The following is a 25040-nucleotide window of genomic DNA, read 5'->3' on the forward strand; positions in this document are numbered from 1 at the left end:
GAAAGAAAGATGGAAGGAGGTAGGTAGATACGTAGATAGGAAGAAAAGAAGGAGGTAGGTGGGTAGGAAGAGTGGTAGATAGGAAGGAAGGATGGAAAGAGGTAGGTAGAAAGGAGGGAGGTAGGTAGAGTGGTAGGAAGGATGGAAGGAAGGAGGTAGGTAGGATTGGAGGTAGGTAGGAAGGGAAGTAGGAAAGAAGTGGATATGTAGGTAGGTAGGAAGGTGATAGGTATGTAGGTAGGAAGGTGATAGGCATGTAGGTAGGAAGGAAGGGAGGACATATGTAGGTCGGAAGGTAGGTAGGTAGGTAGGAAGGAAGATAGCTAGGTAGGTAGGAAGGACGATAGGTAGGTAGGAAGGAAGGAAGGAAGAAAGATAGGTAGGTAGGTAGATAGGTAGGTAGGTAGGTAGGTAGGAAGGAAGGAAGGAAGAAAGATAGGTAGGTAGGTAGGTAGGTAGGTAGGTAGGTAGGTAGGTAGGAAGGAAGAAAGATAGGTAGGTAGGTAGGTAGGTAGGTAGGTAAGAAGGAAGGAAGGACAGAAGGAGATCGATGAACCCAGCGACCCTCATGTGGAGGAGTGTAGAAGATGAATGAATGAATGAATGAAGTGAATTATAACACTTGTCCTCTATTCTGTTCTGTGAGTCTGAACTATACACTCACTTATCCTTTGCTTCAATGTAATTTAAGATGTGAACCAGGTGTCTGGTTAATGAGATGCTGGATGATCAGATGATGAGAATAAAACCTACATATATGTTATATATATATGTGTGTTATATAATGGGCAGCTGAGGAGTTCAGTGGCTGCTGGTTTCTCTGTTTCTGCAGGAAAGTGTGCTGGTGAGGAGGCGGACTGTCTTTGGGGAGCAGTCAGAGATGGATCTCTCTTTACGACTCATATTATCATTATTATTATTATTATTATAACGTCAGCGGCGAGTGCACGCGCACAAGTCAGTCTTAACTTTCTCTCCGGGGAAAGTCATCAGGATTAAGCCTCAGAGCTTTAAGCAGCAGCGGCATCAGCAGCAGGAGCAGAAGGAGCAGCAGGAGCAGGAGCAGGAGCGCGCGGTGCTGTGCGACAGTGACAGGGACGTCAAGTGTTTCCAAGCGCTAAAGTGGACGATAAGGAGGATTTTATTTCCAACACTGAGGAGTTTTCCCTCTGGTGCTTCACTATTATTATTATTATTGTTATTATTATTATTTGATGTGAGTGATGCTGTAGGGGTTCAGTGTCAGCCAAGACGGGGCGCGCGCGTGTTGGATGGATGGATGTAAGCACGGACGCACGGACTCCAGCTGTGGATCGAACCTCTTCCATCCTTAAAAAAAACAACCTGTATCACATTCCCTCTGACGTGGATTGCTGGATGTTTCAAAGCAATTTAACAACTTTTTAAAAAAACCTGCTCTCACAGACACACTCACGCACGCGCGTTTTTTTTCTTTAACTTTTATCTTTTCCACTCACACACGCTGTGGCTTGCTTCTAATATATACTAATATATATTATTTTTTTGGGATTTGCAACACGTTATTCGTGGAAGAATCCAGAGACCTCCCCCTCTCACACTTAGAGGAGTTGTAGCGTAAATCTCGTCGGCTCTCATGGGATTGAGGCATTCGTCGCGTTGTTTGCTGCTACGGCGGAAGATGGCGGAGGCGGACAGCTCGGAGGTAGGGACCTTGTGGTGTGTGTGTGTGTGTGCGTGTGTGAGTCCTGCGCCCGGTTAACAGCGGGTACAACACTTGTTGTCTCTGTTATAAAACATCATTAACATTATTAGTGTTTTCTGCTGGTTCAGACTGTGATCTAAGAGCAGTGTTTTACTGAGAGCCACGTTGAGGAGGCGCTGCTGCTGCTGCTGCACTGATGCTGTGGACTCAGTGTCAGTGTGTCCTGCTGCAGATGTGAAAGCATGATGAGTTGTAACGGTGTGTTCATGTGGTTCATATAGACAGGAGAACATAGTATTATGCAGTTCAATGTTACAGAATTAGGACAGGACGTCGCCACGTCCGCTGTCCTTGGTGCTGAAACGGAACCTGCATCTGTTACTATAGAGTATCACCAGCATGAAGCAAAATTATATATGCTCTCATTTATTTATTTCATTTCCACTGCATCTTGCATGGTTTCCTTTTCACTTGTATTTTAATACTCTTCCTCCTCAACAACTTTTTTTTAAATCCAGCTTGGAACAATCTCACATAATGTTTTTAAATACATGTTAAATATCTTGTGTTTTATTCTATGTCGTTTTACTATAGGGTTAATACTTCATCATCATTATTACAATATCTTAAGTCTGTGAGATTTTGGTCTTATATGTCTTGGCCAGTATCCTCTTGAAAAAGAGATCAGAACAAAAAAAAATCCCATTGTTAGGGATTTATGAAAGGGTATTAGGGCCATATGTCAAAAAAAAGAAAGAAAGAAAAGAATGAAAACGGCAAGAATCCGGAGATTAAGGAGGGGGAAAAAGTCAGAATTCTGAGAAAAAAAATCCTAATCCTGAGATTGAAGTCAGAATTCTGAGAAAAAAAAATCCTAATCCTGAGATTAAAGTCAGAATTCTGAGAAAAAAAATCCTAATCCTGAGATTAAAGTCAGAATTCTGAAAAAAAAAATCCTAATCCTGAGATTGAAGCTTTGAAGCTTTGCTTCTCCCGCTGTCCCTTTCAGTCATGTGTATGAATTTAAAATGCTGATGTGTGCAGATGTTGATTACTTGTCATGCCCGAAATAAACGATTAATTAATTCATTCATTCATTCATTAAAGTCAGAATTCTTAGAAGAAAATCGTAATCCTGAGATTAAAAGTCATAATTCTCAGATTATTCTGACTTTAATCTCAGAATTCATGCATGTTTTATTTTAATTTTTTACTTTCTTCCAAAAAATTATTTTGCCTGTGTGGCCCTAATACTCTTGCCTACTGGTTAAATTAAGATTATAACAATAATACGACACTGAACAAAAGGAGCTCTAAGCTTCTTATAAACATAAATAAGTGTTGCTTTTAAAACACTTGTATTTCCTTATGTAAAATTTGCATTTAAGTATTGTATTGAACTTCCTTGGTTTCATCTAATATCAAAAATATGACGTCATTCGGTATCAAATATTGTTACATAAGGAATGAGTGAGCCAATAAGCATGCAGCACTGCAATCTAATAGTCCTTATAATGGTTGGTTGTTTTAAGGAATGCGGAGGCGGGGCTTAACAATTGTGTGTATTTGAGATACTGAAGGTATGTCGAGGAGATCATAAATATAGAGAATAAAAATGACTGGGCCAGTGTATTTAAGTGTATTTATTATATTGGGATATTAAAAAAAAGTCCATAAAGTGATTTTGAGCTGTATTGAAATACCCAGGTATCATAAATGTGCTGTGCAGTGGACATGTCAACATCAATTACATCACATTATTGCAGTTTCTTGGCTGCTGTAAGAAAACAAGTCTTTCAGGAGTGTCTGTCAGTCAAGAGGCCGGAGGCTGAGGAAAATAACCCTGAACCATGAGACACATTGCTTTTGGATCGATTGTAATTTCCTGAAAATTCCAACCTAAACTCATTGCTTTCCTTTCATTTCTTTCTCCGTAAAACAACAACAACAAACAAACAGCGGCAGCAGTCTGTCACATCCCTCCTCTCCCAGTCTGCCCAGCCGCCCTCACTGCCTAAACCAGTGGTGCCTACGACCCACCATGTGCCCTGTGTCCCCCACGCGCCTCATGTAGCGGCCCTGTCCGCCTGTCCCGGCAGAGGCAAGCTCGCCAAGTTCCTCAGCCCGGAGGAGATGACGTCACGGGATTACTACTTTGATTCTTATGCCCACTTTGGCATCCATGAGGTAAGAAGGCCGCCCAACGCAGATGCTGTTAATTTGGCTTTCTGACAAGATAATACTTAACAACAGACGTGCTTTGATTGGCACTGATGATAGGAGGATTATTCACATTCTCAGTTCACCGCATCTGACAATTAGTGAGTAAAAACAGCGGGCCAACTTTAAGTGCTCAAAACAAACAGTCATGCAGGGAAAACCCAACAAAAGTTGTCAGTCCTCCAGCGTCTGACTCAACAGGAGTTTTAACCAAGCATGAAATCACAAAAACACAACTAGACCAGAGCATCTCACACAGACGTATACAACTTTTTTTGTGTGTGTTTCCTTTAAATTATGGTTTTGACACATGAAAATCGAGCCAAATTCTTTCAAATCGTCTGACTGTAACCAATTATTTCCCCCAGATTACACCGAGTTTAAGCCCAAACAGGTGCTAAACTAAACTAAAATGAAACAATCATCCAGGAAAACCAAACTTTTTTTTTAATCCTCTATTTCAACAGGAGTTTAAACAAACAAAGTGTGGCATCAAAAGCCTTCAAAATAACTCGACAACTCGACAATGGAGCTTTTGAAAACATCAAAATCCAAGAATATTCTTCAATTCTGACTCAGCGTGAGTTTAAATAAGGATTAAATAAAATAATCCACTGTATTTTGACTTTAAAATGTCAAAAAAACTGAACCCATTCTTACTTTCTTCCAATTTTAAGACAATTTCACCATTGCATAGTCGGCAAAAATGAATGATAATAACCAAGAAGTTGTCAGGTAACATCTCTGAGAAGCGATTTATCGTACCTTTATGGTTTTAAATGGTCCAAACCAAACAAATCACTTAAGATAATGTTTGTCTTTAATCGCCAATCTACACTAAGCTTTGCCCTCTAATGACCTTGACCTGCAGACGAGTTTAGGGGACGTACAGTATAGAAATAGAGTCCATATTTAGCATGTGGGTCAGGGTTTTTTTTTTTTGCCTGCATGCAGACAAAGACAGTGTCCTGATTAGAGGAGCATGAGGTAGAAAAGAGGAATGAGAGTGGAAAGTGTGAACGGGCGACTGGGAGATGGATATCAAGTTTCCCCCCGAAGGCTCCGTGTTGTACTCCTGTCTATTTCAAGACGTCGTGCCGCCGTCGCAGAGGCCCTTTGGCCTAAATAATGACTTTTCTAGCAACCCGTTATACTCTAAAAGTGTTTGAGTTTCTCCTCAGCGGTCGGAGAACACAGGAGGAAAGAATCACACCTGGAAAAGTAAAGATTTATGAAAGCAGTTTCTCTCTCCGCCTTGTCTTCTGTCCAGGAGTTTTTAGGTGTGTCTAAAATACGGCGCCATAGTTTGCATAACTCGCCTTCAAAACGCTGTTGTAACGGTGTATTAAAAAAAAAAAACCCTCAGTTGAGCTTTGTCAGCGGTTTAGCTGCACCCCGACAGCGTCTCTCACCTCGATTTCAAAAACACACAGAAAGTTTGGCACCTAACCCTAAACCTAATCTTTTTACATGACTTAAAAGCTATTTTTTAAACACTTATTGACTTTTTTAACCATTTATATTTGCTAAGGTGGTTAATATTATCATTTTCTGTGGGCTGTTAAAGTCAGAAAACCTATTTATTTATCTATCACCTTAAAGGGACTTAAACACATTTTACAACCAAGTGCCTGTTTGTACTGATGAATAGTTTCAGCTAATTTCTTTATTTCACTTTGAACAGGAGATGCTGAAAGATGAGGTGCGCACGCTCACCTACCGCAACGCCATGTACCACAACAAGCACGTGTTCAAGGATAAAATCGTCCTGGACGTCGGCAGCGGCACGGGGATCCTGTCGATGTTCGCCGCCAACGCCGGCGCCAAGCACGTGTACGGGGTGAGGCGGGATTTCGCACGTTCATGTTGTAGCGCGACCCCGATTCTTGTTGAGCTAGAAAGGGGGGGACAGTTGGAAGTGTTATATAGGGTTATTTAACCACTACCTTGTGTAACTACTTTTGGATGGATAAAAATGAGAAATGGGATTAGGCCAAAAGCAGCACACATCATATCTGGCTGTTTGGCTATTACTTTATTTCTTATCTCTTTCGTTCTTAATCTACACAAACGCACCTTTTTTTTCAAACCCGGAGCATAAGAACCAGTCGCAAATCCTCTCCACAAACCGGGGTAATCTCTCTCAGACAATCTCCCGCACACTGAGGCAATAAGAAACCATCTGGGTCCGCTTGCTGCGAGTCACGCATTATCTATTACCAGCAGTGTCCCGCACAGTTAGCCTATGTATATGATTCATGTTATAGTCTTTTTACACAGGAAAATTATGTATTAGTTACGAGGGATGAATTATAGGTGAATATAGGATATAATATGTTCTTATTCCTTCTTCCGCTTATAGATAGAATGCTCAAGTATATCCGAATACTCAGAGAAGATCATCAAGTCCAATCACCTGCACAATGGTGAGTTTAAGCACTTTTTTTTCTCTTCTGGCATATAAATATATATGTGTATATATAAATATATATATTTACATATATACATAAATGTGTATATATATATATACACACATATATACATGTATGTATATGTATATATATATACACACACATATACACATATACATATATATACACAGATATACACATACATATATACATGTATGTATATGTATATATATAAACACATACATATATACATGTATGTATATGTATATATATATACACACACATAAATATACATATATACACACATATATATATACATATATACATACATACACATATGTATATATACACACACACACGTATATACACATATGTATATATACACACACACACACACACACGTATATACATATACATATATATACACACACATATACACATATATATATATACATACATACACATATACATATATATACATATATGTAGACCATGTCTACTTGAATAAATGCACTTTTGTTGAGATAATCGCATTAACAAGTGTACCTAATAAAGTGGCTCACTGGGCGTCTCAAGTAACTACACAATTTCCCTCACATTTGATGATGAGACAACAGAAAACATCTTTCTCACCTGCTGTTTTGTGGCTCTCTCTCTCCCCCACAACCAACCGCAGTCATCACCATCTTCAAGGGCAAGGTGGAGGAGGTGGAGCTTCCCGTGGAGAAGGTGGACATCATCATCTCAGAGTGGATGGGCTACTGCCTCTTCTACGAGTCCATGCTCAACACCGTCATATTTGCCCGCGACAAATGGCTGGTATGAAGACGAAGGTTCCTGCTGGACTTTGACACACACTGTAAACACAAAAGACACTGTGAGGTGTGAAGCTTTCTTTTCCTCCGCCAGAAACCCGGAGGCCTGATGTTTCCTGACAGAGCCGCCCTCTACGTCGTCGCCATCGAAGACAGGCAGTACAAGGACTTCAAGATTCACTGTGAGTTTCTTATCTTAAGACTTTTGTTGTTGTTTACTTTCTGTTTTGTCTCCGTCTCGCTGCAGTTCCCTCTTAGCTGTGCATATTTAATGATTAACATGCATCCATTAGCTATAAAGCGTATCCTTTGAGGGGTCAGTGATGCTGATCTCAGTCTGACTGTGGGCGCCAGACAACAAATAAAAACCCTATACAGGAAATTTAAAAATGTACTGAATCTGCATGTCTTTGGACTGTGGAAACTTTAAGAGATATTTGATGAGTCTATATTTTTTTTGTAACTTCCTGGCTGTATATATTTAAAGCTGTAAGAGGCAGGAACACAAACGTGTAAATGGTCTTCAGGTCGCAAAACAAACTCCCACTTTGAAGCCTCAAGATTTGCAAATTAACCGCCTCCGTGACGGCAAACCTGATTACTCTGTTCCACTTTTTTGAATACGGTCAGTGGCTAAAAAATGCTGTGTGATCGTCTGATTCCATGTTTGCATTAAGACAAGATAGGGAAGATATGAGATTAGAATGAGATGAGGGTGAGATAAGGATGAGATGAGTATGAGATAAGACAAGGATGAGATCAGATAAGGATGGGATGAGGATAAAATTAGATGAGGATGGGATGATATGAGGATGGATGATATGAGGATGAGATGATGAGATGATATGAGGATGAGATAAGGATAGGATGATATGAGGAGGAGATGAGGATGAGATAAAATGAGATGATGAGATAAGGATGATATGACGATGAGATGAGATACGGATGGGATGAGATGAGATTATGAGGATGAAATGAGGATGAGATGATATAAGATATCTTATCTCATGAGATGAGATAAGGATGAGGATGAGATGAGGATGAAATGAGGATGAAATGAGGATGAAATGATAGAAGATATTTTATCTCATGAGATGAGGATGAGATGATACTTTAGTCTCACCCTGGAAAATTTGCAGTGTTACAGGGAGAACATTGATAAATAGCAAGTTTGCATTATCAACACCATAGAGTATAGAAACATATTAAATAAGTGACATTAAATGTTTAAAATGGCAAATAAATAGCAAAAAAAACAAACAAAAAAATTATGTTAATATTATTCATACTGTACTGCCACAGTTCTTGTTGTACAGCAACCTGTGATACATTGCGTCTTATTTTTAACACGCTGTCGAAAAGTTGTACCTAATAAAATGGCCTTTTTGCTCTGGGAAACATAGAAACCCAGTGAGGTTCATTTGTACTTCAGTGTTTGCTCTTAACTAACTCCATGTGATCACAGCAGTAACACCGGGTTTAATCCGGATCAAAGAGCCAATATTCAACATGCGTAGACTTTTAATATAATCTGGGTCAATAACTTCTACCGAGTTTCTTTTTTACTCCACAGGTGGCCTCTGTTCCCTCTGTTCTGTAACACAAATCCCAAAAGAATTCCGTTAACTCAAAACCCTTGCGCTCTTATGTTTAGTCTTTCTCTGCGTCGTTGGCGCTCGGTTGTGTCACCTTGTCGTCGTTGGTGTTTGGCTTTGTGACAAAGTAAAGTGGAGTGGAGGCACAGATCGAGGCTCGGTGTGTGTTTTCAGCCCAATTTGAATAGAATCTATTTTTTTTAAAGAACAGTCTGCCAGACGTGGTGTTGGTGGAGGAGGAAGCCAGAGTCTATTTTCAGGAGGCCTGGTCTTTTTTCCACACAGGGCCTTTGCGTAGACAGAAAGACAGCATGAGTGCGAGACTGTTCTCACTGGCGGGAGTTAAGCACTCATTTTTTATTTTCCCTGCTACCTTTTATTGTGCTGACAGCTTGGCAGGAACTGAAAGCCTCAGAAACAAAACAAGAGTGGAAAAACATACTGTGTTGGGTGTGGATCGTTAAAGGCCTTGTGATGTTTGTGTTTGTGTGTTTACTCACAGGGTGGGAAAATGTGTACGGCTTCGACATGAGCTGCATTCGCAACGTGGCCATCAAGGAGCCTCTGGTGGACGTGGTGGATCCCAAGCAGGTGGTGACGAACACCTGCCTCCTGAAGGCGAGTCATGAACGTCACAGAAGAAACAAAGCTTTTGTGTTACATACATAAACTTTGATGGAAAAGCACTTTTTTTTCAATGAATATAACTTTAAATGAATCAGAAATACACTCTATACATTGTTAATGTGGTAAACGACTATTCTAGCTGCAAACGTCTGGTTTTTAATGGAATATGTACATAGGTGTATAGAGGCCCATTTCTATAGTGTTCTAATGGTACATTGTGTTTGCTAATCACATTAGAAGGCTATTTGATGACTCGAAAACCCTTGAAAACCCTTGTGCGATTATGTTAGCACAGCTGAAAACACTTTTGCTGGTTCTTTATTATTATTATTTCTAATCTGTAGTGTGTGAAAAAGCTTGCGGGCTGAAATGAACGCACGCTGGCTAGCTAAATTGAAAGTTTGATAGCTTAAATGAAAGCTTGATAGCTAAAAAGAAAGCTTGATAGCTAAATTGAAAGCTTGCTAGCTAAATTGAAAGCTGGCTAGCTAAATTGAAAGCTGGCTAGCTAAATTGAAAGCTTGCTAGCTAAGAGACAGACAGACAGACAGACAGATAGATAGATAGATTTAAATTTAAATAAGTTTCCCTTTTGTGTGTACTTCTGTTGCGCGTTGCGCTGCGCAGACCTCTGTATGCTCTTGCGTCAGGGTCCTGTAGTATCTCACTTCACCATCGGGTGGCAGTACAAGTCTGGATGCAGGGAATAGGATGCATTCCTACAGAAACAAGAAGAGAACAATAAACACTTTATACAACTAGTACACATACTGTTTTGGTTTTCCCCAAGGACGCCAAAGCATAGGTTAAAATTTATTTTTTAGCCAGTAGGGGGCAGCCTCCCTGGTTGCAAAATATGTCAATTTAAATGGAAGTCTTCTTCAACAGCACATGGTGTCAATTTTGTAAGAAAATAGACGAGATTAAAATGTGGCGCATATGAGTGGACACCTCTTTGATTGACAGCCGGTGACATCTGTGAATTTCTGTTTGCAAACCTCCAACGCTCGCGTCGGCCAAGTCACAAATCTGTAGGCGTCGGAGCGACGGGACTTCAGATTCTCGTCGGTGACATCACGCAGACAGTTGCCACTCGGCCCAGCTCTGTTTTGAAAAGAAGAGCAAAGGAAAATGAGCGACATCTCTCTCGATTTATAACAAAAAATAGAACCGTAATAATAAACACATGCGTGACTGACGGCTACCATACCATCGTCCAGTTAGAGCAGTTGGTTGCAGGTGTTGCAAAAACAGTTCAGAGGGAGTACGACGACCGTTTTCACTGGCGGTCTTTGGGTTTATGTGCGTGGGGGGAAAAAAAACACATATTTGAGGCAAAGCTTCTTCTTCTTTTGTGTTGCGCCACCATGAACTCATCCCCTCCGTGCGCTGAAACTACTTTCCAGCACATAATGGAGGTCTCTGGAGAGCCGTAATGCTCCGCAGCTCCGTTTCTGTGCTTCAAGGTACAACAAAAGGCTCATCTTTTATCTCACAAATGAACAGAGGATGAGAGCACTGGGGCAGGTGATAGCCTTTTTTGTGTGTGTGTGTGTGTGTGTGTGTTGTTTTTCTTTATCTTTGCTTCTCTTTTCACAGATTTTCCCTCTTCCATTGTTCCTTCTGACTGCTTTTCGCCTTTCAATCACCAATACGATCCTAATTTCTGTCATTTTTTTTGGGTCACACTCTCTGTTTTTAAATGTCAGGCTTCACCGGTCTGAGTGAATAGGGAGGTCTCACTCTGTGGGATGGTAAAATGTCACACTCGAGCTGGTGTTGAGTCACTGACATGTGGAACAGGCGCTCCATCTCATAGATTATCATTTTTTTTGGATTAATTCCGTGTAGTAAGTGTTTCATTACTGACTTCACATGTAAGCGTCCGGGACTTATTCACCTCATCCTCTCGTCTTAATTCAAACTGCCACTCATTCCTGTTGCTGCTCACAGGGGATTTCTTCTTCTTTTTTTCTTTTTTTCCTCCACTTTCCGCCAACTTTCTTTTTGGCGGAGGTGTTGAATCACACTGTGCGTCATGGCGATGCCACATGGTCGAGAGCGCTCCACTGCCAAATAGGCCAGGGCAGACACGGGGACCCACACCCACAACCACAACCTCACCTCCGTACAGCACATACAGGCGTTTCAGGCAAAGCTGTTGTTACACTGTTTTTTCACACACTGTGATGCTTGGCAGGCAAAAGCATTCCACGCTTAACAATTGGCCATATTTTACTGTATGAGGCGGCGCTCGATATAGACGTGAGCGAACGCGCACACACACACACACACACACTCGCTGGAAGACATGAAGGAGGACACCCACACAACATGTGTACTGTGAGCAGGCTACATTATGGAGTCCATGATTCAACCTGTGGGTTTACACACATGCACACACATACTTTTACAGCAGAATTAGTGAAGACACTCTCTGAACAGAAAGCATTCTCTTGCCCTTTTTACTCCAACCTTAACCATCACAACTGAGTTACTAATCCTGACCTTTAACCTCACAGTAGAACCAACAGTCAAGAAGCCAAAATGTCCTAGACAGACAGATAGCTTGCTAGCTAAAATGAAAGCTTGATAGCTAAAAGGAAAGGTTGCGAGCTAAAATGAAAGCTTGCTAGCTAAAATAAAAGCTTGTTAGATAAATTGAAAGATAAATTGAAAGATAGATAGATAGATAGATAGATAGATAGATAGATAGATAGATAGATAGATAGATAGATAGATAGATAGATAGATAGAAGAAGGGGATATGTAGGTAGGTAGTTCGGAAGGAAGAAAGGTAGGTAGGTATAGGTCGGTAGGAAGGAAGATAGGTAAGTAGGCTGGTAGGAAGGAAGATAGGTAGGAAAGAAGGGGATATGTAGGTAGGTAGGAAGGAAGGAGGATAAGTAAGTAGGTAGGTAGGAAGGAAGATAGGTAGGAAAAGAAGGGGATATGTAGGTAGGTAGTTAGGAAGGAAGGAAGGAAGGTAGGTAGGAAAGAATTAGGTAAGTAGGTAGGTAGGAAGGAAGATGGGTAGGAAAGAAGGGGATATATAGGTAAGTAGGTAGGAAGGAAGTTAGATAGATAGATAGATAGATAGATAGATAGATAGATAGATAGATAGATAGATAGATAGATAGATAGATAGATAGATAGATAGATAGATACTTTTTAAAGTTCCACCTCGTCTCTGAATGCAATGTCTTTATTTGATCAACAAGTACTGACATTATACGATAAGTACGATTATCATGATTCCATCAGCAAGTAAACGCTTGGTAACAACAACAGGAAATGGGCCTGAGGCATACATTATTTTGATACCACTGTTATTCCCAAGTCCAAAACTGCACCACAAATAAGATGGCATTTAGAGAATTACCTCCCCACTGTACAATTTCGACCTCACTATTACCACGCTTTTATTGCACTGCAATGTGAAGTGTTACCAACGAAATACAATAATATAAATTAAAAAATGTTCACCCTCCCCCCTCCAGGAAGTGGACATCTATACTGTGAAGCCAGAGGACCTGTCCTTTACTTCAGCATTCTGCCTGCAGGTGCAGCGCAACGACTACGTCCACGCCCTGGTCACGTACTTCAACATCGAGTTCACCAAGTGTCACAAGAAGACTGGATTTTCTACCGGTGAGACTATTTCTTTATAAGTTTTAAACTCAAGATAAGATAAGCAAGTAAAACAAAAATACACTATTAAGGGTAAGTGTGAAAATGTATTTATTTGGTTAACTGGCCTTTAAATTAGCTTTGCTGATTTTAGACGATCATTTTGCCAAAAGAGAAAGTGGTAAGTTGAGTTTTCACATTGTGGCCCACGCAAATGTCCACCAAGCCTCCACATTTCATGAACAGGAGTAAATCATTATAGGAAAAAGTTCCGGCGCTAGCTGCCGCATCTCAGCTCTTGGCTACACTCTGCTGGTGTTAGACGAGCTGACCCATCGCCGGAGTCGCTCAGCTGTTATGTAAGCTTGTTTAAATACATTCACGCTTACATAATACTGTGTCGAGGAGGTTCTATGTTTGGGCCTGAGGCTGAGCATCGCTGATGGAGAACTCTCCTCCTCTGTATTTCTCCCACTGATGAGTAAACTTCAGCTGCTCTGTTGCTAAATTTACTCCACAGTGACATGCTCCGAGGCAGTTCAGAGCCTGTTTTCTAAGTGTTTGTCTTGCCCGTAACTCCTCACCCGTCTTTCTTTGACTTTTCTGTTCCTCTGTTTTCCTTCCTATCTTCAGCTCCAGATGCTGCCAGCACTCACTGGAAGCAGACAGTGTTTTACTTAGAGGATTACTTAACTGTCAAGAAAGGAGAGGAGATCTTTGGCAGCATTGCCGTCAGGCCCAATGAGAAGAATGTGGTAAGGCTTATTGCTTTTTTTTTTGTCATTAAAATTATTTAATTATTTTCACTGTTGTAGGTGCTCATTTAAAGCCACAGACAATTAGCAGTTAGCTTAGCATACAGAGCAAAAAAATTGCCTAATCACAGTTACTTTCTAGTTAGCTTAAAATTGTAGCATGTAACTTTCCCGCACAAATGAATGGTTTATTTGCTCAGAACTAGAGAATATGAATGCCACTGTTGTAGCTGCCCATTAAAACTGATGCCACAACCAATTAGCATTTAGCTTAGCATACAGAGAGACAAAATTGCCTATTCACAACAACCTTCTAGTTGGTTTAAAATTGTAGCATGTAACTTTCCCGTACAAATGAATGGTTTATTTGCTCAGAATTAGAGAATATGAATGCCACTATTGTAGCTGCCCATTAAAATTGATGCCACAGAAAATTAGCAGGTAGCTTATCATACAGAGAGAAAAAAATGGCCTATTCACAGTTAATTTCTAGTTAGCCTAAAAGTGTAGCATGTAACTTTCCCGTACACATGAATTGTTTATTTGCTCAGAATTAGAGAATATGAATGCCACTTTTGTGGCTGCCCATTAAAACTGACGCTACGGACAAGTAGAAGTTAGCTTAGCATGTAGAGAGAAAATGGCCTATTCACAGTTACTTTCTAGTTAGCTTAAAATTGTAGCACGTCACTTTCAAGTACAAATGAATGGTATATTTGATCAGAATTAGAGAAAATGTTGTAGCTGCACATTAAATCTCAAACCACAGGCAATTATCTCTTAGCTTAGCATACAGAGAGAAATATATAACATAGAGAGAAATATAACATCTCAGTTACTTCCTTGTAAGCTTAAAACTAAACTCTTAATTTTAAATTTAAATTTAACTTTAACACAGACAAGCATACTGACAAAAATGTGCCTATTCACAGTTACTTCCTATTTACTTAAAAGCAGTAGTGCGTAACATTTAGATATAAAGTAACATCAGAGATGCAAACCATTGTCAAATGAGATCACATAATTCTGATTCAACCTATCGAAGAACGCAGCATACAGTTTTTTGTATCATATTTAATATCATCAACTACAAGAATATCCAGAAGTCACACACTGTGGCTTTAAATGTATATTTGTTTAAGTTCATTTTACTCAAAGTGGATATTTCTGCCATTATTTTCCCTTTGTTTGTTTTAATTTTTGTGTAGCGCGACCTGGAGTTCACCCTCGAGCTGGACTTTAAGGGACAACTATGTGAGGCCGCCATTTCCCACGACTACAAAATGCGCTAGGAACCGCCGCGACGCTCTGACGCGGATGTTTCCTCAGCTACCTTCTCTCTGGTGACACCTGAAGAGAGAGGGGGGGTCTGCGCAGGCTCTCCAATGAGAATCCCAGTTGGGGCAGTGGGGGGGTTGACCCGATGCACCTGATGCCTTTAGTTCCAGCAGCAGCACTTGTCATCAGAATAGGCGACAAATATCTATCAGCAATAGTGCCATCAAGCGTACCAACCGCATCGACTCGGGGCTCGTGAATGTAACCTCCCAACTGAACGTGATTTTTTTTTTCTTTTACATGTTTCTGGGAGTTTTAAATGTTTTGAGGATGAAATAAATGTATATTGTTAGTGCAGCTAATTGATCGGTGTGATGTGGACAAGATGACAGCACAGTCATTTCCCCCCTTTAGGTCGTCAAGATGTTTGATTCATGCACGGTGTGTTTGTATTGAAGGTACAGTGATTGGTCAGTGATTTGCATGTGATTTTTTTTTTTTTAAATAAATCGACTGCAGAGGACGTTTCAGAACAATTGTACTAGAGCAATAGAAGAACAACGCTTTCAGAGCAGTAAACAACACGGATGCAACATGTCGAGATTTTATTTTGGAGAGCAGAGGAACAAAAATAAACGTGATGATGAATAAAATGTCAAATAATCAAGTCAAGATTGTTTTTTGTGTGATTCAACTGATTTTTGGGATTTTAAACACGTGATTTGATTTAATTTTTATTTTCAACATCGCACCAGACTTTGATGCTAACATTCATCTATATATTTATGAAATTTTGACAAATAATAACCTTAAATCTTGTAGTGACGCACTAACTGTGATTTGGCAACAAAGAAATATTTACATGAAATAGTGCAGCACCTTTTTGTGTCTTGACAGTGAGTGTTGTGTATTGATTTTATTGTCTTTAAAAAGCTGATTTCATCCAGCTTTTTAGTCATTTTCCTTCACGGTCAGTGTACCTTCACTTGCAACAGGCTTTCTTCTTTACGGGCTGAGCGCTGAGGATTACTGTGGTGTCTCTCACTCTGTCCTCCTGCTCCATTAACACTCTAAAGTAAAAGAGAGGACGCTGAATGAATGGGACCAATACTCCTGTAACTGTATTTTTAAATAATGAGTCTAAAGACAGGGGAAACTTGACTTCTTACCTGGCCAGGTGAGTCAGGGACTCGGTCACATTGAGGCCTGTGTAGGCGCTGACCTCAAAGAACATCACACTGTTTTCCTACAAACCGAAAGATTTCAACCAATGATTAGTACAGAAATAAGATGGGGAATAATTAATATTATTATACCATGGACATGTACTGTAATATGAATAGAATGATTTGAAATGAACTCACATGAGCCAGTTGCTCTGCTTCTTTAAATGACACCTCCCTGTCTCCATCCATGTCCATTTTGTTGCCCAGGAGGAGGATGGGGATTCCTACTCCTGCAGCTTCCTAAACAAAAGCAATTTCCAGTGATTTAGTCTTGCAGAAGACGGAAAAATATAAAAAAGAGATTGATATATCCTGACTTTTAGTCATTAAAGTGAGTCAAACTCCACTTCTTTGAGATAATAAGTAAAATCTATTGTATCTTCATCGCTGTACTTGCTGTTAAACACAAGAACAAATACAAATATACCACTGTAGTCACACTATAAGCTCTACTCATTGCAACATGGGTCAAAGGTCAGACCGACCTGGACGTTAGCGAGCCAGGGTCTCACTGCCCTGAAACTTTCCTCCACCGTGACGTCGTACAGCACAACCACACCGTCAGCCTTGCGGAAGAACTGCTTGGTTATGCTACGATACCTGCGACAAAGACGGGGTTCGGGTGTGAGAAAATGGATTCTACTTGTTGGGCTTTCTTCTAGATTTAGTACATTTAGATGTTACAACCAGACCTTTAAACTTTAAAGATTTTAAAGATTTTAGTTTACAAAAAAAATTTTTTTTTTTTAGGTAAATCCATTAAACATACTTAATAAAATACGAAAAATGTGCTTCAAATTAGGAAAAAACACATAAAACTGTAAATACCGTCATGAAATATTTCAGAGCACATTATTAATTCTACTCTGTCACTTGGTGTGTGTGGCAGTAAACAATAATCTCTATATAATACAATTACAATGATTATTTGTTGACTTTAACTATATTTTCTTATTGAACATCTTGGCTTTTGTTACTATGCATCTACAAAAAGGTCAAATGAAGCTCACCTCTCTTGACCTGCCGTGTCCCACAGCTGCATGGCCACCTGCATATTGTCCAGGGTTAACGTCTTCACACTGTAATCAATACCTACGTAATGAAAAAATATTTTATTGTAGTCACATATTAAGCTGAACGCGTTACAGACACAGGAATAGCTGCAGGTGAGACGTGACACCGGCACTCGGCCTCGTTTCAGACAGTCAGGCTTAAACAAAGGGGAGATAACGAGGCTCGGGTGGAGGATTTGGGAAAGATGAAAGCGAAACAAGTCAGAAATAATTCTTCTGAAGTGATTTAATCTGCTCGGTACAATGGCGTGCCAGAGCGTTGAGACAGGCAGTGTGACTTCACAAGCTCTTTCATGTGACACTAATAACTCTCTCTCCTTTGGGTTAACGTCCACAAACACACACACACGCCACATTTACATACGCAATGCAATAGTATCACAATGTTTTTTTTATTCTCACCCACAGTAGCAGTGGTGGAAGGGTGGAAGCGACCCTCACAGAAGGAGCGCAGCAGCGACGTCTTGCCGACGCTGGAGTTGCCGACCAGGACGACCTTGAACAAACGGTCTGGGGCAAACAGGGCCGACTCTTTTGTCTTCTGATGATGGAGAGGGACGAAAGATGCATGCTGTTTATGTTTTGGTCTGTTGGGTCACCCATGACCAACCACCTCACTCATGCACTTAAAAACACTCAGTTGCCAAGAGACTGATGCAATCACAACAATCTGCAGCCCTAAAATTAGATTAAGATTCCCTTATTAGTCCCGCAGTGGGGAAATTCCAATTTCTGCATTTTAACCCATCCGTGAGTTAGTGAACACACACAGCACACAGTGAGGTGAAGTACATGCTAACCCAGAGCAGTGAGCTGCCTGCATTCAGCGGCGCTCGGGGAGCAGTGAGGGGGTCAGGTGCCTTGCTCAAGGGCACTTCAGCTGTGGACAGGTCGGGGCTCGAACCGGCTACCCTCCGGTCTCAAGCTTGAAGCCCTAACCACTAAAAAGTCTCAGTACCACTCTCAAAAATGTCTCGACCCAGGGGAGAAGAGAAATTGAGGGTCCCAGCAGACAAATGTTAAATTAAAGACAGCTCAAAGTGGAGTGGAAGACAAATAGGTCGTCATGCGTAATTTTCTCCAAAGCTTCGATGAAAGTTAGCTATGTTTTAGCTACTTTCACACACATTGGCAGTGGATATTTAATGTAAATACTTGTTATGCAGTTGTTATCGTTGCCTTATTGACTTCTTTCATTGTGTAATAATTGTCTGCTGCTAAAAAAACAAAACCCAAATAGGTTAAACTCTACATTGTTTTGAATTGGGATTGCAGTAACCCTAACCCATTTAAAGCACCTATTCCTCTGTAACCCTAAGCCTAAGTTAAAGGTTTTTATTGTGTCACTCTAAAGCACCAAAGTTGTATTTGGACGTACGTGTTGCATCTCCTTCCCGACAGGCTGTCCTCTCGGAGCCAAGGGCGTCTTTTTCGCCTGAGGGAGGCGCGATTTCCTTACTGGCACGGCTTCTTCCGACACTTGAACGGGACTTGAAGTCGGGGTGGAAGAAAGGTCTATCGCCATGGGAACACTGGACTCAATGTCACTCTGTGGAGGCGGTGGTGGTCCTTCTCCCTCCTCCTCCTCGTCGTTCTCCTCGTCCTCCTCTTCGCTGAGCTGGTGCAGTAAGGGCTGAGGCCCACCGTGGAGCAGATGGGGAAGGTGGTCCTCCTCGATGGAGATGACTCGGCGGAGGGGCCAACCGTCCAGAGGGGAATCTAACCCTTCCTCCTCTACCCCTGCCTTCTTCTGTCTGAAACTGCCTTTCCTCATCAACCTACTGGAAGAAGCGATCTTGCTTGGCGCCTTTTTGGCTTTTGTCTTCACGTCGTGCACTTTAGGAGAAGCAGGGCTGACGGAACCGTTGGCTAAGCCTGGGTTCTTTCTCGCCGTGGGTCGCTGTTGTTGACGTGCGGGAGCGCTAACAGTGGAGGAGGAGGTGGAGGTAGTGACGGAGGTGGTATCGTCCTCACTACAGGAGGAGGAAGCAACAAACACGATTTGAAGGTGCTCTATAGGCAAGGCCTCCAGAGACTGGAAGGACCTGTCCGCCAATAGTGAGGCTCTTTGGAGACAGAGGAGAAACAGAGGATTACTGGATCAATCTACTGGACTCTGGAGGCCAAAGCCTTTTAAAGTTCTTAGTATTTTTGGAAGAGTAAAAAATTAAATATCCTCTGTTTTTCCTTTGATATACAACTCTCATATCACACCGACACAGGACAGAACCTGACAGGAGTATGGGCATGATAAAGAATCACCTTTTCGGCGGCTGGCTGGTGTCATCGAATATGTTGGCGAGGCCCGCTCTTTGTTTCTGCTTCTTTCTGAGTGATGTACGAGGCTTGTTTAAAAACACACAAAAAAGGGTACATGAGATGTTACACAGGGTTTATGAGTCAGAATATATATAACGCATTAAATAGAGTTGACTTACGACACCGCAGCATATGTCTCGCTCATCCTTTAGATGCTTGTTCATCTCTCTGAAATGAATGAGAGGAGAAAGAAAGGACAAACATTTATTTGGAATCAACTTTGGGAAGTTTGACAAAAGATTAAAACCAAATGACTGAGCTCAGCATACCTGAGGAGGTCGAGCTGCTTCATGAGACTCTGCTTTTCTCTCTGCAGGCCTTCAGTCACTCTGTACATTTCCCTAAAAACAGGGCAAAGGCTCATTTCAAAGTCGACTGTGGTCACTCATTTAAGGGTTTACTTAAACGTTTAAGCTTAGGGTAAAGGTAAGTAGGGATTATGTCATGTCTCAGACATTAACAGCAGTGAGGAAACACTCTAAGATAAGAATGTAAATATGTGCACCTACATCTCTTTGTCCTGTTGCAGCCGGGCGGCCTGGTCCTGCAGCGCTGCCAGCTGATCCTGGGCCAGCGTCAGGTCCTGGTTGGTGGTCTGCAGCGCGCGCGACAGCTCGTCGTTGGTCATCTTCAGCTTGACGTTCTCCACGTGGCTCTCCTGCTTCTCGCTGCTCAGCTCGCGGCACTGGACCTCTAACTGGAAACGAGTTTTGCCACAGGAATGAAAATGCGTTTAAGCTGCGCGAGGGTAAATCAGGAGGGGGAAAGTAAAACCCTCCCAACTAAACTAAGGGATTAATATTATTAATACCTTCACTGAAAACTGAAGAGTTATTGAGCAAGACACTGAAGTCATGTCCCCCAATAATATAGCTACTAAGTCTTCTAATTCAATATAGACTTCATGAATGTCCACTCACCCTTTTCTGTTTCTGGAAAATCTGCTCCAGCTCCTTCTCCTTAGAAACGAGCTGGTGTTCCAGGTCCTGGCTGCGTAGCTGGAGTTGCTCAGAGTCCTGCACGGCCAGAGAAATACAATGTAATGCCACAGGGCATAAATAAACAAAAACAGTGACAATATGTATGCAATTAGGGCTAAATTCTACCTTAAGAATAATCCTGTCTTTCTCATTTTTGATCTGGGCCTCCATCTCTTCGTACAAGTGGCGGATTTCACTGTCGTGTGTCGCGGCCTTCCTGCAGAAAAGTATAAAAATATTGATATTAGAGATGTGAGAAGTGACTGACACTTTTATTTTATGATAATTGTGAAATGCGAGATCACAATAACACATTAACACGCATCTGAAACCATGTCAACCATCATCATTATCGAGTTAATTTGATGGCAGTAAACCGATTAATACAGTGACCGAGACACTTGATGCCTCCCACTGCTTTGACATAATGTGAATGGGTTTCCACATCAGCAGCAGCAGCAGCAGCAGCAGGAGGAGGAGGAGGAACGTGGACAGACTTCAGATTATCAGTCATTTGACACGGATAAAGAGGTTGTTCTTTAGCGGTTTAGCGATAAATCCGTGCGATCGCTCGCAGGCTGCAGGCCCGGCATAGGACAGACATGTAAACAAACAGAAATCCCACCGTTACATCACTAAATCTTTAGGTTGTTAGTGACCGAGAAGAATGTTGTTACAGAGACAAAGTGTGGGAAACATTTAAGAATTCCACTTTTGTTAAACCCTGTGTGTTCCGTCCTGCTACCTCTGGAGGGCGCTCTCCATCTCTTTTTTCTCCTGGTGGGCCTCGATGATTTGGTGCGTGACCCTGGCCAGGAACTCCTCGAAATTGAAGAGGAGGTGAGGCTCGTCTCGCCGCAGCTGAGCCCAAAGACTGCGCACCTCGCCTGGACTGGAGCAGAAGACACAAAGAGAGCAAGATTTAACCCCGACTACTGGATTTAATAAACAATTTTCTGGTTTCTTTGCTACATTTGTAACAGTACACTAGAAGAGAACATTTGAGGATGCTATCATACGGAGGTTTTTCTGCATCTTTAGGGTTAACACTCACTCCTCAAACACATTGCTGGCTCCCAGGCTTTCCAGCAGCATGGTGAAGTGCCTCTCCTCCTCGTCTTCAGCGGCCGACAGCTTGGCCTCCCACTGGCTCTGATACAAGGCTTCCTTGGCTCTCAGTGTGGGGCTGGAGGTCTGACCGTGGTCATCGGGGGCAGGGATCCTTCGGCCGTGCAGGAACTGACCTGAGATGAGTCAGCGAGGCATGGGAGAAGCGACATTTGTAATTAAGGATTGCCTTGTCATACAAAATGGGGACATAAATAGGACAAAACTAGAATAAATAATCTTCCAATCTAAGATAATACAAAGTAGTCAACACACAAAATTAAAGGTCTCGTGTGTCAGAATTAGTGATATCTAGTGGTGAGACAGCAGATTGCGACTCTTCCTTTTCCAAACATGTTGCGTACGGTGGCCTTGGCGTACCACCAAGGATGTCATTCTTTTTTAGTTTGCATAATAATTCTGCTTCAAAAGCAGAAATCCCACGTTTCTTCTTCTTGTTAGTATTATTATTCAACCCAATTAATCGCATTTTTGAGGGCCTGAACATACCCCAAAACTGACGGATTTCCACGACCGCATTAATCCTGGTGTAAGCTTACGTCTGAACGCGGTTCGGTGAATAAGTGTGGGAAATTGGAAGTGGGAGGGGCTAAAAGGTGACGCAAATGTCGATTTCTATCATTCTCACTCCAAGTTTGCCTGTTAAATGAATCTTCAAACAGAATAAATAGTGTTATCCTATACCTATAATCTTTCCTGTTTTAAATTGCAGATGTGCACTAAAATGATACAAAAGTACCCACCGAATCCGGAGGAGAAAGCCTCCAGGGTGAGGTACCCGCTTCGCTCTGCGTCCAGAGAGTCAAACACGTCCTCCAGCTCCTCTGCAGACAGAGGCAGCTCTCTGTGGAGCCTCTGTGGAAAAAAAACACACACAGTTAGTTCACCTTGTGCTCGGTTCTTATCTCCTCAATGGAAGAGCGCTTGTGAGGAAGAGCGTACACTCATCTACACTCAGTACCGGAGGGGAGACTCTTGTGTTTATACCAATGATGGGCTGTAAATCACTGATAATAAACCTGGTGACATCAGCTGTTTCTCCTGGGTCATGCTGGTTATTCACAGCAGAAAGTAAAAAGGAAGCAGAAGTTCGAATGTGTCCAGATGCGTATTATTAATACTTCAGAAGAGATTCTCCTGTGTCACTCTGTGTGGTTTCATGTTCAGCAAACCTTAAAATAAACACCAGAGCAAAGTGCAAAAAGACGATGTGTCACTGCAGAGCTGGAAGCTTTCAACACAAACGACAAAAAGACACACGAGCCGTTCCATTGTCGGCGCTTTCGAGAGGTTTGTGTGTATCGTGTATTGTGAGCGAGCTGATAAACATCTCCATTAATGCTGCTCCTCTGCCACTTCTCCTACTATGTGAGTGTAGTGAATGGAGTGAAGAGCTCCTTTAACAATGGCGAATACGACACTCAAAGTGTTGCCCGTATTTACCGTGATTACTGCAGCACAGGATATGCAAATTACGCCACAGGTAAAAGCAATGGCCCTATTCTTCTCAGCAGATGTTTTCATGTACTCATGAATTTCTAAATAGAGCGAATGACGACTGAACGGGACAAAACCTTAACTAGCGAATCAAAAGTTTAAGTAGGTTAATGGGAAAAACGGTAAAGAATCTTAAGTTTGCGTCACATAAACGGCAAAAAAAAAATCCATGAGCTCGATGCTGTTTTTGACAGCTAGTTAAAAAATCTGATGAAAAGTGCATTCCGGTATTGTGCTCCTCTCAACACTTTCAAACTCCAAAATATGGTTTCTCATGATCATTTTTCAATGAATTCTGAAGGAGATAGAATCTAAATCACTGGTCTGTCACTGCTTTTAGGTTTCTGCTGTTATGTTTATTATTGTCTTATTGTAATTTGATGAGTTGTCTTTGTTAATGTGTGTTAAATGTGTGTGTGTTTGTGTTGCTGCTGCCCTTTGACCCTTGGCAAAATGATTAACCTGTGGTTTAAAAAGTTTAAAAATGAACTGATAATTACGCTTTTATGCCAATTTAAAAAAGTATTGTTTACCCATTCAATTATACTATATATACATATATTTCTTATACATTTAATCTATGGTGTTTGGAGGTAAATAAAGTGGTTGTACTGCTATAGTATAGTACACACACACACACTCCTCTAACCCTCATATCGGTGCGGGTAATGAAGCCTTTCCCCTCCACGTCGCAGGTCTGGAAGAACTCCTTGGTTTTGTCCAGCAGAGTGATGCGACCCCACTCTGAGCTTCTCCTCCCTCGGTTCGGTCCGTATCCGTTCATCCTGCTCTCCTCCGCCTCCATTTCTGTGGCTGTATTTTTGAATTTTGTTGTTGTTTTGAAGCAGGGGGCCTCCTCAGTGGCCCTGTACGCTGTGCTCCGAGGCTCTCGCCATTGCTGTGGCAACCGATGATGATGATGATGATGAGGGTTGATAAATGAGACAAAACACAGTGGACAAACTGAACACTTGCAAACCATCAGGAAGGTAATTTTGAAACTAGTGTGTGAAAATGTTACATCACAACATTAATGCTTCAGTACCAAACTATTCAGCACTTCCCTTTTCTAAAAAAGTTGCCCTGAAACAAGGCAACTCACAGTGAAGTGGTACTATGTACAAACACAGTGTCAAGGATTATCTTAATACCCTGCTACACAGAACACATGACAGCGTAATGCCTGTGAGAGCGCACGAGCTGACACCACGAGGCAGAATTCCTCACCGCTTCTGGAAAAAACGGTTCCTTCCTTTGTGCTTGTTTTTCCCCTCATGTACAGTGCGTCTTCTCAGAAATTGTAAAATAAAATAAAGCAGACACTGATTCACGAATGAATTCAGTTCAACTTTTCCCAAGTTGGAAAAGTTTAAGTGGGCGGAAAATTGAAACACAAACAAGACCGTTGATGCTTATTAACAGTCAAAATGCTAATTCTTCCACTGTGACGTCCCTTTATCTGACATAAAACACACATACAGCAGCTTTAAATGACCCTATATTAAGAGGAAAGTTCTTACCTTGTGCAAAATTATTCACGCCCAAGCCTCGGTTCCGCTCTCGGCCGATCTGTGACCGCACTTGCTCTTTTTTCGGACGTCTCACATCAGAGATGAAATGTTAGAGAAGTCATTCTGCAACCATGTGATGTCATGAGGAAGCAGCCCGAGGCGTTTCAGCTCGCATCATCCTCACACTGCTCTGAGACTGAGAGAGAGAGAGAGAGAGGAAGAGAGAGGGGGGAGAAAAAAGAGGGAGGGCTATAGAGTGTACCCTCTTTATGAGGGCCACATGTGTAAAAC

General features: G+C 41.6%; 2 protein-coding genes across 6 annotated transcripts; one reads left to right on the forward strand and one right to left on the reverse strand.

Moving 5' to 3' along the window:
* Positions 1-1615: 1615 nt before the first annotated feature.
* On the forward strand, positions 1616-15029 carry prmt8b (protein arginine methyltransferase 8b; the record flags this gene model as incomplete). 5 transcript variants are annotated; one of them, XM_083906570.1, is made up of 10 exons in its annotated part: positions 1616-1702; positions 3644-3871; positions 5589-5744; positions 6267-6330; positions 6992-7134; positions 7225-7312; positions 9228-9343; positions 12853-13003; positions 13616-13737; positions 14946-15029. In XM_083906570.1, the coding sequence occupies 10 exons, from the start codon at positions 1616-1618 to the stop codon at positions 15027-15029; spliced, it is 1239 nt and encodes a 412-aa protein (XP_083762696.1). The 5 variants fall into 5 exon arrangements, with proteins under 5 accessions (XP_083762696.1, XP_083762697.1, XP_083762698.1 ...); XM_083906571.1 differs by having other exon boundaries at positions 3650-3871; XM_083906572.1 differs by having other exon boundaries at positions 1616-1684.
* A 929-nt stretch (positions 15030-15958) lies between these two features.
* On the reverse strand, positions 15959-24043 carry cracr2ab (calcium release activated channel regulator 2Ab; the record flags this gene model as incomplete). The annotated part of the gene is made up of 17 exons (XM_083907386.1): positions 15959-16085; positions 16185-16261; positions 16380-16481; positions 16727-16841; positions 17252-17333; positions 17717-17855; positions 18693-19380; positions 19577-19659; positions 19753-19801; positions 19903-19974; positions 20143-20330; positions 20554-20649; positions 20740-20830; positions 21359-21505; positions 21668-21857; positions 22485-22596; positions 23888-24043. The coding sequence occupies 17 exons, from the start codon at positions 24041-24043 to the stop codon at positions 15998-16000; spliced, it is 2475 nt and encodes an 824-aa protein (XP_083763512.1). The 3' UTR covers positions 15959-15997.
* Between the last annotated feature and the right edge of the window lie 997 nt (positions 24044-25040).

Source organism: Microchirus variegatus (genome assembly GCF_963457635.1).
Source record: "Microchirus variegatus genome assembly, chromosome: 20".
Taxonomy (NCBI): domain Eukaryota; kingdom Metazoa; phylum Chordata; class Actinopteri; order Pleuronectiformes; family Soleidae; genus Microchirus; species Microchirus variegatus.